Here is a 13,546-nt window from a genome sequence, read left to right as displayed (position 1 = left end):
ATAAGATCAATTTTTTATTAAATAGAGTGATATGACATAAGTAATCTCACATGACTTCCATAAATATTAATGTGTGCAGACACTATAAAGAACAAAGTTTTTGAAATAAAGACCCTATGAAAGGTTATGTACAAATTTCCATTTTGATATACTTGATGTGCATTATGTACAAATTTCCATAGTTTCATTTTCTTTTGTCGCAAAGCATTGTCCTGAAAAGATGCATGATCTAAAAGATCTTATATTTTCTTTATAGAGTATATAGATAAGCTCGATCCATATTATTGCGTTCAACAGAATTTGCTTGCAAGAGAGTTAAATTATGGATGGAAAATTATAATCTACAATAAGAGAGTGAAAAAAAAAAGCTGATTTTTGTGATTAAGGGTCCCAAACGTGTTGAGTTTTTTTGTTCAGACCTTTAACAATAGGCATATTCTAAAGAAAATCATGTCAGCAAATGAAAACTTAAGAAAAATAGCTTGGAGTCCAGCAATCAGCTGATACTCCACATAAATAACATGATTTGAACTGACGTGAGCTGTGGTGCTTGATTTCCCATCTATCCTGACCACTATCCTTATGATCCGTCATTGGTATACCAGGGGAAGGAAATCCCTACAATATAATAAAGTAACACAATTGTAACTGAGTAGCAATGAGCCATATCTATCTATGTGTGGGTGTAGCAGCAAAAGTGTTCACCTGAAACAAATATGGTGTCAGTGGAAAGCTCGTTAATAATGCATCTTGAGATAGTATCGTCATTGAAGCAATGTGTTAATCCCGATGGTGAATCTCTGGTGCCAGATCTTCTTTGTATAAATGTTGAAAATAGACCGTCTCGAAGACATAGACCGGATGAGATGGAGCCTATGATGGAAGCGTTCTCATCCAGTATAAAAAAATAGTCGCTCTCTTGAATAAACTTCATGGATACTATTCTGAAACGGGAAAGCCAAAAAAGCCATATAAACATTTACGTATGCCCGATCAGCAAGGTGGAGAAGCGCATAGTCAGCTAATCAAGAAGTATGCAATGATACAATCCTTGTAGACTTAAAAATCAATAAATGTAAATATCTCACACCTAGAAGATAACCACTAAGTCAGTTCAACATAGGCAAATTGCAGTGCAGTTGAGTACAAAACACACAAAAACACAAGTTAGCAGGGATTAATTTATTTGGTTCATAACCAAGGAAGACATGCAGATCTACGACCTACCAAGGCTAGTGAACGAAGATGACTTCGTATTACTATTCCACACATTCAGCAAACAATCTGGCCAGAGAAAATTCCTATAATAAGCTTTCCCTGAAGGTGAGCCCTATCTGAAGGTCACTCAATGTGGCATACATGCAGGTATATCCTATCACCAATTATCAGTCTATTACATTTACACCTACAGAAGGCATAGAATCTTGAATAAACAGTGGCAGTTAATCAATAGTACTACAAAACAGCTACATGGAAACAGCTAAGGCAGTCTGGAGTTCTGAAAAAAATGCAGTTTTCCTTTCTTAGTCATTTTGCGTGTGTACAAATTCGTGCAAAAAGGAACTGAATGTGATGAACATAACAAAAATTATACCCACAATCGATGCACCATATTATACCCACAATCGATGCACCATCTGACCCCAAGCACCAACATCTGGCCCTGTTTTCCCTATGCAATCAGATAAAAGGGAAGAAACACATGTCAACAAAAAAGAGCGATTTGACATGATGATAATAAGACCTTTAGACACGATTTCTGGGTTAAGGAGAGGAATTTGAGAAAAGATAGGATGCCACTTTATAGGAGGATTTTGTTACAGAAAACATTAATAATGCACCAGTTACCAAATTTTGCCTTCACGGGCAATGGAGAAGAAAATACAATCCTTCCTTCTTGTTCTTGTAGAACTCTTCCTTTTACAGTATTGGCACGCAGATTCTTGCATCCCTCACTGGCAGCAGCAATACCTGGCCATCACACGCAGACGAGAGAAGGAAAGATACAAATCAGTAAATAGATAGATAACAGAACACCAATTTTTGGGGACTCAGGAATCCATCTGGGAGCGGGACGGATAACAGCAGCAACGGATTTCGGAGAGCGGGGCCAAGAACGGATTTGTGGCGTGGGCGTGCACCGTACGGTGGTGGAGCACCGCGCGGTGGTGCTCGGCTGGTGCTTGACGGCGTCGCACCGCCAGGTCTGCTGCTAGATTTTTTTTGATTTTTTTTTTTGAGGGCTGGTCTGCTGCTAGATTTTTTTGTTTTGAAGGTAAACTAGGGATTTTATTCAATGTTCACGGCCTCTGGAATACAGGCAATATCTGGTAAAACCCCTAGCAACACATGACGGCCCACCGCAAGAGACGCAGCTCCCTTAACTAGCATGTGGGCCTCAAAATTATTGCATCTACTTTCAAAACAAGAAACAACAGAAGAAAAATTGTTGCTACTAACTCGAATCTCTCTAAGAATAGGAGCATAAGGTGGGGATGCTGCAGATTTGATATTAGCGATAACTTCTGCACTATCTGAAGCAATGACAAGATCTTGCATATTCAAGTCCTGGGCTAGGGCTAGTGCTTCGCTACATGCATGCGCCTCAAGACTTGCCGGGTCCGTCAGACCATCAAAGACCATTGCTGAAGCACCCAAAAAATTGCCCAACTTGTCACGACACACCACTCCCGCTGCACCTTTGTCTCCTAGGGTTGACAAGCCACCATCACAGTTAAACTTTGCAGCCTCGCCCACAGGCGGCAGCCACACTTTCATTTTCGGCTGGTTCACTCGACCTTCAGTAGCTACCGTTCGACGCGCGATAGCTATATCTAGCTCCTCCAAAAACCTGTCGATAAAACACATAGTAGAAAGCGGACTCTGAAACTCGTTATCATGAATAGCCCTCCTTCTTGCCCACCAAATTGCCCACATGGTCACTAGAATTCTAGCTAGATCTTTTTGTGAAGTAGTCTCGAAGAGCCAGAACAGCCAGAGCCTCGCATTGTCGCTTTGATTCGAAATCACATGCTCAACCAGATCATCGTCCTCCAAGGCCCAAACACACCTTGCCATATGACAACTTAACAAAGAGTGGCGCCACGTGTCTTCCGCCGCCCCACAAATAGAGCAGGATGCCGAATCTGCCATATGCCTATCATATCGAACCGAGCCAGTTTGGATTGAAGTGTGTGCTAAACGCCACACAAATACTCTGATTTTGACGGGATTTTTACCTTCCACATCTGGGTCCATGAGCGTTTATCAGCCTCAATGTTCAAGTGACCCGGCCGATGATCTAGCCAGTCCTCTCTCTGTGTCTTGATAGCACAAATCATCCGGTACGCTGATCTTACCGAAAAAATGCCTCGCTTATCATAATGCCAAGCCTAGAAGTCCTCCTGTTGCCTTGTGCTGAGTGGTATATTGAGGATGACCTCAACATCAACAGGGATAAAATGTTCTACTAGAGCTGGCTTATTCCATGATCGGGTGGCAGGGTTGATTAGCTCCGACACCAACTCCGGCGGATTTGCTGATCGTGCACATATAGGCCCGAGCTCAAAATCTCTCGGCAGCCAGTTGTCGGACCAAATGTTAGTAGTAGCTCCTGTGCCGATCCTCTTAATAAGTCCCAGGGACAGAACATCGCGACCCTCCAGAAGAGATCGCCAGACCTAGGAAGGTGTGTTTCCCAAAGTGGCATTCAACAGACCAGTATCCGGGAAATACCGAGCCTTCAAAACGCGAGCGCTCAAAGACCCTGGTTGCTGCATCATCCTCCATGCCTGACGAGCTAGGAGTGCCAGATTGAACAGTTCGATATCTCGAAAGCCCAGGCCACCCATATACTTGGGTTTTGACATAGTTTTCCACGACACCCAGGCCGTCTTTCTCTCGCCATTTTTACTTCCCCACCAGAACTTCCGTATTAGACTATTGATGTGCTCGCATAGACCTCGAGGTAGCTTGAAGCATGCCATCGAATATTTAGGGATGGCTTGGGCGACAGATTTGATGAGGACCTCCTTCCCGCCCGCTGACAGACACTTCTCCATCCAACCTTGCACACGTTTTCAGATTCTGTCCTTTAAATACTTGAAAGATCCTTCTTTCATTCTTCCCACATCAGAGGGTAAACCCAAATATTTCTCAGTGAGCGCCTCGTTGTGTACCTCAAGGATAACTTTGACCGCTGCTTTGGTCAAGTCCGCTACCCCCTTGCTGAAAAAAATCGATGATTTGTCTACATTTATTCTCTGGCCCGATGCTTGACAGTAAACTCTGAGGAGACCTTTAAAACGTGTAGCAGACTCCTCATTTGCCTCAAAAAAGAGTAGACTATCGTCGGCAAATAGGAGGTGATTAACTAAAGGGGCTGTCGGTGCAACTGCAATACCTTGAACTCCAACTTGTGACTTGAGCAAGCAAGAAAGTCCCTCCGCTGCAAGCAGAAATAAATATGGCGAGATTGGATCTCCCTGCCTTAGCCCACGAGTCGGCCTGAAACCATCCAGACAACCACCATTAAACAAAACCGAGAAGGTGACCGAAGAGACACACCTCATTACCGTCTCCGTAGATCTAGGGCTGAACCCTAGTTTGATCATCACCGCTTTCAGATACGGCCACTCCAGGCGATCATATGCCTTCATCATATCCAGCTTAAGCGCACAAAATCTATTTCCCTTCACCCTTCTTGTTTTCATATAATGCAAACACTCGTAGGCCGTGATAAAATTGTCCGTAATGAGACGTCCTGGGACAAAGGCAGACTGCTCTTCGGAGATGATATCGGGGAGAAATAATTTCAGCCGGTTAGCTAAGACCTTTGACGCAATCTTGTAGATTACGTTACAGAGACTTATAGGGCGAAATTGTCCTAAAACTTTTGGACTGGAGATCTTGGGAATTAATACGATGAACGTGTTGTTTATCTCCTCCGGGGAATCAACTCCATCAAGCACTCGGATGATCATCCTAGTAACCTCATCACCGCACAAATCCCAGTGTTTCTAGAAAAAATGCGCGGGAAAACCGTCTGGGCCAGGTGCCTTGGTTGGGAACATCTGAAACAGGGCCTCTTTTACCTCCTCCTTGCTATAATCTGCGTTAAGACGAGCATTCATATTTCCATCCACACGAACAGGGATGTGAGACAAAACTTCCTTCATACCAATCGTGCCCTCCGACGAATACAAGTTTTTATAAAACTCTGTGGCCATACCTGCCAGCTCGCTCGGGTCAGTGCACGCCGTTCCATCAGCTCGTTCCAGTTGGACGATCCTATTTTTTGCCCGCCGAGCACTTGCTTTCCGCTGAAAAAATTTCGTGTTGCTATCTCCTTCAGCCAGCCACATGATCCGAGTGCGTTGTTTTGCCATGATCTCCTCCCTGTACGATAACTCAATCAAGCGATCCATAACCTTTGCTTCTTCCTGTCCAGGGCCCGTCCGCAATGGATCAGCTCTAAGCTCAACAAGCTGGCGGCGCAACTCCCTCATCTCCTGCCATACAGATCCAAATGTCCTCTTACTCCACCTTAACATTGATGCTGAAACATTGTTGAGCTTATTTGCCAAGTCAGCTAGATTTGACGCCGGGCCGTTTCCATTCCAGGCTTCGTCTACCACGTCGCGAAAGCGGTCGTCAGTCTCCCAAGCACACTCGTACCGGAATGGTTCTCTCCCAACCATCCATTGGCTACCCATCTCTGTGTCTGTCCTGAGTAGGATCGGACAATGATCGCTTTTGGCTGTTGTCAGATGTTCTAGTGTTGCAAAAGGGAAAAGTAAGGACCATCTCGGCGAGGCCAGCGCTCGGTCAAGCCAGACCCTGCAGTTTTGACCACCTGACACTCGCTTCTCAAATGTCCAGTCAAGACCCAAATATCCAATATCCGCCAAGCCACAAACATCCACCGCATCTCTGAACCCATCCATTTGTGCACTATCCCGTGTGTTCGGTCCCATCTATTCCTCCTGGCGAAGTATTTCATTGAAGTCGCCGATACATAACCACGGCAAGGTACTCTCCCCCCTCAGCCTCTTCATAGTTTCCCAAGTTTTATACCGCATGCTCCTGTTCGCCTCCCCATAGAAACATGTGAGCCTCCAATGCTCCGAACCCGGGCTCAACACCCAGGAGTCAATGTGATACTGCGAAAAGTTTTTTATTACAAGATTAACATCTGACTTCCAAAAAATACCAAGACCTCCACTCCTATCACTGCTAGCTACTGCAAAACTATTTTGAAAACCTAATGACACCGCCAAACCCTCCACTCAATTCTTTGCAATCTGCGTCTCCACAACACAAAGAACCGACGGCGCACTATCCTCCACTAGAGCACGAAGCTCGTTAACTATCGCAGGGTCGCAAATACCGCGACAGTTCCAACATAAGGTCCGCATCAGGCTTGGCGGTCCTCCTCTAGGGAGGACGCCTTGTCCATGAGCTCCATATCTTCGCCTTCTTCACCCTCCTGTCTCCTCTTCTTCACGATGTGAATCTTCTCCGGCGTAGTGACCACTATATTGATCGGCATAGATGAAGACGCCCCCTCGATCAGCATTACGGTGTCCGCAACCTTGCCTGCCAGAGACAGCTGTTGTCCTCTAATATTTATTGAACCATCAGCCGCCACTAATCGTTTCCGAGCTCCCTTCTCTCCTTCCTCTCCCATATTCTCCCTTCTCACCTGCACCTCCATCTGCTGCGGCCCGTGCGTATACAATCTCCCACATCGCACCTCCCCTGACCCCCTGGAGGGACTCTACCACCTCGTCCCCTTGCTCCTCTTCCACCATCGCCTCCTCGGCCTCTCCCATTGTCTCCTCTTCCTGCACCTCCATATGGTTGAGCCGCTGGCATCTCCGGCTCCCACAGCAGCCACTCACCCCACTCGAACAACTCGGGATCATGTACACCGTCGCCGCACTCATCAGCCAAGTGACCCATTCGGCCGCAGGCAAAGCAGAAATCTGGAAGCTTTTCGTAGTACACGCTGAACTTTTTGTGTTCCTTTAGGGTGATCAGAACAAACCTGACCAAAGGCTCATTAACATCAGCAAATACTCTGGCTCATAGCGTGCTTGACGGATTTATTCTGCCCTCATTCACCACAACAGTAAACGGAGGATCTCCCACCTTTGCCGCTACCTTCTCCGCCAACTCCCTTCTTCTAGTAAGGCCATCAGGCAGACCCTTGACACAAGCCCACAACGGTACCTTGTTTAGTTTATAGCCCTTGACATCGGAAAATCCGTCATACTCCTGGATCACCACAAGCGCCCATCGGAACAGCCACGGCCCCCCCTCCATGATCTTCCTCCAATCACCCAAGCAGTGGCACTGAACAAGGAACAAATTGGGCCCCTTGATATTGAAAGTCACGCCCTGCGCCGCCGACCATGCATTACGCATCTGTGTCAAGAGCGCCGCATGACTGAACGGTTTGGTCGTATGAACCCGGAACAAGGCTAACCAGCGGACATCTTTGATCAAATCTTCCACCTCCTCTGAGAAATCTAGATCCTCCTCTTCCTTCCCATGCAACTTCATCCCGGCCAACTGATCATCAAGATCAGGCCCCGGCCCATAATACGAGCCATACTCATCCTCCCCTCCTCCCGATGCACTCCTCCTAGCCTGGGAGCTGTGGCTTCCCCCATCTGCCATCGAGTTGTCTTGGCTTCCAACTTCCCTGACCCCATCATGAACTCCAGATCTGGTCGCCCCCTCCAGCCCTAACCCTACTTCCTCCTCCGACTCTTCCCCCTGCCCCCATGTCGTCTGAAGCGTTGGATCCGCCATGCAAGCGAGCGAGCGCTGCGAGAAGTGGTAGATCTCACTGGCGACCGGAGGAAACCGGCGATCGGCGAGAGTTTACGTGGACTCTAGCGAGGATCGCCAGAGGAGCAGTGGAACCCTAGAACCTAGGGGGAAAACAGCTGACATGGGATCTGCTGGTAGATAAGAGTAAGAGATGCGAAGAGATTGACCGATGGGCTTCTGTTGGGCCTCTCTCTATCAATTATTACACCGACTCGTCCTCTACCACAGAGGCCTCTTCGGTTACCAGAGACTCGCACGATTTTTTTTTAAGAATTGCTGACGTGGTAAGGTGCACAAAGATAAATAAAAGTAATTGCTGAAGTGGCAAAGCTGCTGAGGTGGATAGGCTGCATGTTAAGAGAAATAGGATAGTGGGGATGAACTATTTAGTTATTGTAGATTTAGTGCCGTATGAATACTAGTAGTAATTTCCCACATCTTTCCGGCCTTTTCCTTGGGGGAAACGATTGTATCCGGCGCACCGGCCGAAACTTCAGCCCGTCACGCGCGGACCGTACAATACAACGCGATTAAACGTTTCCATCGCACGCGCGCTACCACATGACGCACCTGTTGGGTGGGTCTACATGAAGGAAATATGCCCTAGAGGCAATAATAAAGTTATTATTTATTTCCTCATATCATGATAAATGTTTATTATTCATGCTAGAATTGTATTAACCGGAAACATGATACATGTGTGAATACATAGACAAACATAGTGTCACTAGTATGCCTCTACTTGACTAGCTCATTAATCAAAGATGGTTATGTTTCCTAACCATAGACATGTGTTGTCATTTGATTAATGGGATCACATCATTAGGAGAATGTTGTGATTGACTTGACCCATTCCGTTAGCTTAGCGCTTGATCGTTTAGTATGTTGCTATTGCTTTCTTCATGACTTATACAAAGTTCCGACAACTATGAGATTGTGCAACTCCCGTTTACCGGAGGAACACTTTGTGTGCTACCAAACGTCACAACGTAACTGGGTGATTATAAAGGTGCTCTACAGGTGTCTCCAAAGGTACATGTTGAGTTGGCATAATTCGAGATTAGGTTTTGTCACTCTGATTGTCGGAGAGGTATCTCTGGGCCCTCTCGGTAATATTCATCACTTAAGCCTTGCAAGCATTGTAACTAATGAGTTAGTTATGAAATGATGTATTACGTAACGAGTAAAGAGACTTGCCGGTAACGAGATTGAACTAGGTATTGGATACCGACGATCGAATCTCGGGCAAGTAACATACCGATGACAAAGGGAACAACGTATGTTGTTATGCGGTTTGACCGATAAAGATCTTCGTAGAATATGTAGGAACCAATATGAACATCCAGGTTCCACTATTGGTTATTGACCGAGAATAGTTCTAGGTCATGTCTACATAGTTCTCGAATCCGTAGGGTCCGCACGCTTAACGTTACGATGACAGTTTTATTATGAGTTTATAAGTTTTGATGTACCGAAGTTTGTTCGGAGTCCCGAATGTGATCACGGTCATGACGAGGAGTCTCGAAATGGTCGAGACATAAAGATTGATATATTGGACGACTATATTCGGACAGCGGAAGTGTTCCGGGTGATTTCGGAGAAAACCGGAGTGCCGGAGGGTTACCGGAACCCCCCCGGGAGAGTTAATGGGCCACATGGGCCTTAGTGGGAAGAGAGAGGGGCGGCCAGGGTGGGCTGCGCGCCCCCTCTCCCTCTGGTCCGAATTGGACTAGGAGGGGGGGGGGCGCCCCCCTCTTTCCTTCCCCCTCTCCCCCTTCCTTTCCCCCTCCTAGTAGGAGTAGGAAAGGGGGAGTCCTACTCCTACTAGGAGGAGGACTCCTCCTTGGCGCGCCCCAAGGGGCCGGCCGGCCTCCCCCCTTGCTCCTTTATATACGGGGGCAGGGGCACCCTAGGACACACAAGTTGATCTACGGATCGTTCCTTAGCCGTGTGCGGTGCCCCCCTCCACCATATTCCACCTCGGTCATATCGTCGCGGAGTTTAGGCGAAGCCCTGCGCCGGTAGAACATCATCATCGTCACCACGCCGTCATGCTGACGGAACTCATCCCCGACGCTTTGCTGGATTAGAGCCCGGGGAACGTCATCGAGCTGAACGTGTGCTGAACACGGAGGTGCCGTACGTTCGGTACTTGGATCGGTCGAGTCGTGAAGACGTACGACTACATCAACCGCGTTGTGATAACGCTTCCGCTTACGGTCTACGAGGGTACGTGGACAACACTCTCCCCTCTCGTTGCTATGCCATCACCATGATCTTGCATGTGCGTAGGAAATTTTTTGAAATTACTATGTTCCCCAACACTACGCAGCCACGCCAGCTTCCCTTATCCCTTCGCAAGTTGTCTCCTCCACCGCTCTTTCTTCTTCCTCGTCCCTGCCACCGCTGTTCCCTTTTCTTCTTCCCCATGTCTGCCGCCACCTCTGCTTCCTGCTGCAGCCACCTCTGGCGCCGCACTGGGCGAGCGCGCTGCGACGAGTCTCCTCCCCAGAAGACGCCCAGCGCCAGGAGCTGGGACCACGCGTTGCAAGTGCTGCAAGCACAGTTTGTTGAGCTAGAGCGACGCCGGCGGCATGTTACAAACTGGCTACACCGGCGAGCTGAGAACGACGCACGCTACCAGCGGTGCTGCAACCGTTGATGCAATATGCTGGAAACTGCCGGCAGAGGAGCTGCAACCAGAAACGCCAGGAGCTGGAACCAGCGCGTGCCATACTGGAATCAATACACGCCCGAGCTGGGACCGTGTTCTGGTGATGCTGGAACCATATTCCAGAGATGCTGGAACGGCAGGTCGGGGATGCTTCAAAGCTCCAGGCCGACGGGAGAAATGCTGGAACCAACATACAAAAATGCTGGAACCAACATCTACCAAAGCTACATCGGAAGCAATGGTGCTATGCCCGACGAACGTTTTTTTTGCTGGAACCGGCTACTTGCGGAGCTGCAAGCACGGGGTGCGGATGCTGGAACCATTACTGAGGAAAGCTGGAACCGGTGTTTTTTTTTTTGCTTCAATCGATGAAGCGGTGTTGAAGACGACGACGGGTGCTGCCGCGGTGGGCTGCAACCAGCAGCAGCAAAAGCTACATCCGACATTTGTTTTTGCTCCAATGGTTATATGGGCGAATCAGAGACCCAGGAGGCGACGGCGAGAGGGCAGTGCATGATGCCCCTGTGCGTTGAGTGTTGATGGCGAGGGTGGCGGGGCGACGCAAGGCCTGTGCTGCAACCACGAGGGGTGGAGAGCTGCAATCATGGCTAGGCGGCGCAACCCAGAGCAGCATCGCGTCCATGGCCATGAGCTGCACGTTGAGGCGGCCATGGCGAGGAAGCAAACGGCGACAGTGAGGCTGCACACCGTCAGCGACGAGGGGGCGCATCCATGGCGCGGAGCGGGGCGGCCTGCGCCGCTTGTCATCGCTCCTCAAGCTGTGCCTGGTTGCTGTTTTTTCGGGATAAGAAGATGCGGAGGAAGGGGACGAAGAGAGGACTCTATCTGGACGGCTAGAAGGTAACGCATCGAACGCTCGCGGTGCGACCGGCCCAAACTTTGGGCCGGCGCGCCGGCGCGTAGTACCGCCCTTTCCTTGGACTACTTTCTTGAAAATGCAAATCTTTTGTCTTAGTTTCAAAAAAAACTGATCTGAATTATTACATCATTATGATTTGTTGAGAGGAAAAAAAAACAGTCACTTGTGACCACGTACATACCTAGCCAGACATGCCGGGCATGCAAGCACCTAAATTAAGCGGACCGTAATAGTGGATGAGAAAGGGAACACCCAAAAGTGCAAACAACAACAATATGGACACAGACCAGCCTTCGCAACGACCAAGCAGCTGCGCCGTGCGGGCACGCTCACGAGACGCGCCGTGCTTTTCCCCTTTTAGCTAGCAACAGTGTACCGCGTACGTGGAGCTGCCGGTTCTCGCCGGCATGGCGGGCCCTTACGGGTGCAACGCCGAGTAGGTCCGGTACTTGTACTCCTCCGCCGCCGCGGCCTCCTCCCTGGCGGCGTCGACGCCGTACCACTTGGGGTGGCACGGCACGTACTTGCTGACGGGGCACGTCATCCTGGCCCAGTTCTCGTGGAAGAACTCGGCGCACTCCTGGAAGGACCGCTGGTTGGGCGCCCACAGGATGCAGTTGCGGTCGACGTTGAGCTTCCCCTCCCTGATCAGGTCCCAGCAGCACGGCCCCAGCCACGTGAAGTAGTTGCCGGAGAGTGTGAGGTTGGCGAGGCGGCCGTCGTACGCGAGCCGGCAGAGCGAGTCGTGCACCACGCCGTACAGCAGGTTGTCCGCCAGGTTGAGCTGCTCCACGCTCCGCAGGCACGCGTACGACAGCGGGATGGTGCCGGTGAGGTGGTTCGTGCCGGCGTCGATGACCGTGGCCCTGGCGAGCAGGCCGAGCTCGTAGGGGAGGCAGCCGCTGAGGCTGTTGTTGAGGAAGAGCACCTCCAGGAGCGTGTCGGCGGCGCGGCCGATGGAGGAGGGGATGGGCCCCGTGAAGTCGTTGTTGGCGAGGGAGAGGTAGTTGACGGGCGAGTCGCCGAGGTTGTCCGGGAGCTGGCCGGAGAACTGATTGTTGTTGACGAAGATGGCCTCCACCTCCGGGAAGGAGCCGAAGAGCCCCGCCGGCAGCTCGCCGAAGAAGCTGTTGAACCGGATGTCGATGAAGGTGCAGTTGGTGAGCCCCAGCACGTCCGTCGGGAACGGGGCCGGCGCGAGCTTGTTGTTGCTGAGGTCCAGCTCGTAGAAGTACTGCAGCCCCCTGAGGTTGGGCACGGCGCCGCCGAAGTTGTTGGAGTTGGCGTGGAACAGCGCCAGGTCCGGGAGGCCGTCCACGAAGCCCTGCAGCGAGTCGGACCGAAGGTTGAAGCCGTTGAGGTCGACGGACGCGACGGTCCGGTCGGTGACGTTGATCGGCCGCCCGCAGAAGAAGCCCTTGTAGGAGCCGCAGAGGTCGGTGCCGGTCCAGGTGGTGGTGACGCCCTTGGGGTCGCAGATCACCGTCTTCCTGAACTTCTGGATCACCAGGTACGCCCTGTAGAGCCGCTCGTTCTCGAACTGGCACGCCCTCGGCTCGGACGACGGCGCCGGCCGGGGCATCAAGCTGTCATCGTACCCGCCGCCACCGCCAACCCCGACGTCGCTGGCCCCTCCGTCGTGGCTGTCGCCTACGGCGAGAACCCGCCGGCTCGGACGGGTGGTGCCCGCCGCGAGCGCGAGCGCAATGCAGGAGGACAAGACGCAGAAGAGAGCGAGGCGGCGAGGAAGCGAGCGAGCCATTGTCCGATCGCGGGAGGCGTCGGTGGCAGAAATGAGAACACACCACACAGTGCCTTGCGCTTAACTGTATATATATGCCTAGCTAGGGAAGCCGGCAAGGTTGGCGCGGCGTCATCTCCCGCGGTTGCATGGCACCATTATGGTCGTAGCATGCATGCAGACTGACTACCTACTGGAGCTTGCTGAAACCCTGCAGTTTATACGTACTCTTCAGGTGACTTGTCCACGTATAGTTTCGGAACAACTGGAACTTTCTCTGGTAGATGAACTTTCTGTGGTTAGCTGCTGCTTGTTGCAGTGGTTGGACGCGGATACCACTCATGTGTGGGGTGGCATAATAAACACCGATCCGCTGACGAAGGTAGAGCGCGACGGCGCCATCGAGTGGCCT

At 50.4% G+C, this 13,546-nt stretch overlaps 2 protein-coding genes across 2 annotated transcripts; both read right to left on the bottom strand.

Annotated features, from left to right (window-relative positions):
- Positions 1 to 373: 373 nt before the first annotated feature.
- On the bottom strand, positions 374 to 2,295 carry LOC123041613 (uncharacterized). Its single transcript, XM_044464202.1, has 4 exons — positions 1,849 to 2,295; positions 1,595 to 1,672; positions 706 to 944; positions 374 to 618 (listed from the first exon to the last, which is right to left on the bottom strand). The coding sequence occupies exons 1-4, from the start codon at positions 1,947 to 1,949 to the stop codon at positions 581 to 583; spliced, it is 456 nt and encodes a 151-aa protein (XP_044320137.1). The 5' UTR covers positions 1,950 to 2,295; the 3' UTR covers positions 374 to 580.
- A 9,176-nt stretch (positions 2,296 to 11,471) lies between these two features.
- Positions 11,472 to 13,180, bottom strand: LOC123041612 (uncharacterized protein At4g06744-like). Its single transcript, XM_044464201.1, has one exon. It carries the CDS (start codon positions 13,153 to 13,155, stop codon positions 11,812 to 11,814), a length of 1,344 nt encoding a protein of 447 aa, XP_044320136.1. The 5' UTR covers positions 13,156 to 13,180; the 3' UTR covers positions 11,472 to 11,811.
- Between the last annotated feature and the right edge of the window lie 366 nt (positions 13,181 to 13,546).

Source organism: Triticum aestivum, chromosome 2B (assembly GCF_018294505.1).
Source record: "Triticum aestivum cultivar Chinese Spring chromosome 2B, IWGSC CS RefSeq v2.1, whole genome shotgun sequence".
Classification (NCBI taxonomy): domain Eukaryota; kingdom Viridiplantae; phylum Streptophyta; class Magnoliopsida; order Poales; family Poaceae; genus Triticum; species Triticum aestivum.
This window is presented reverse-complemented; position numbering and strand designations above follow the sequence as displayed.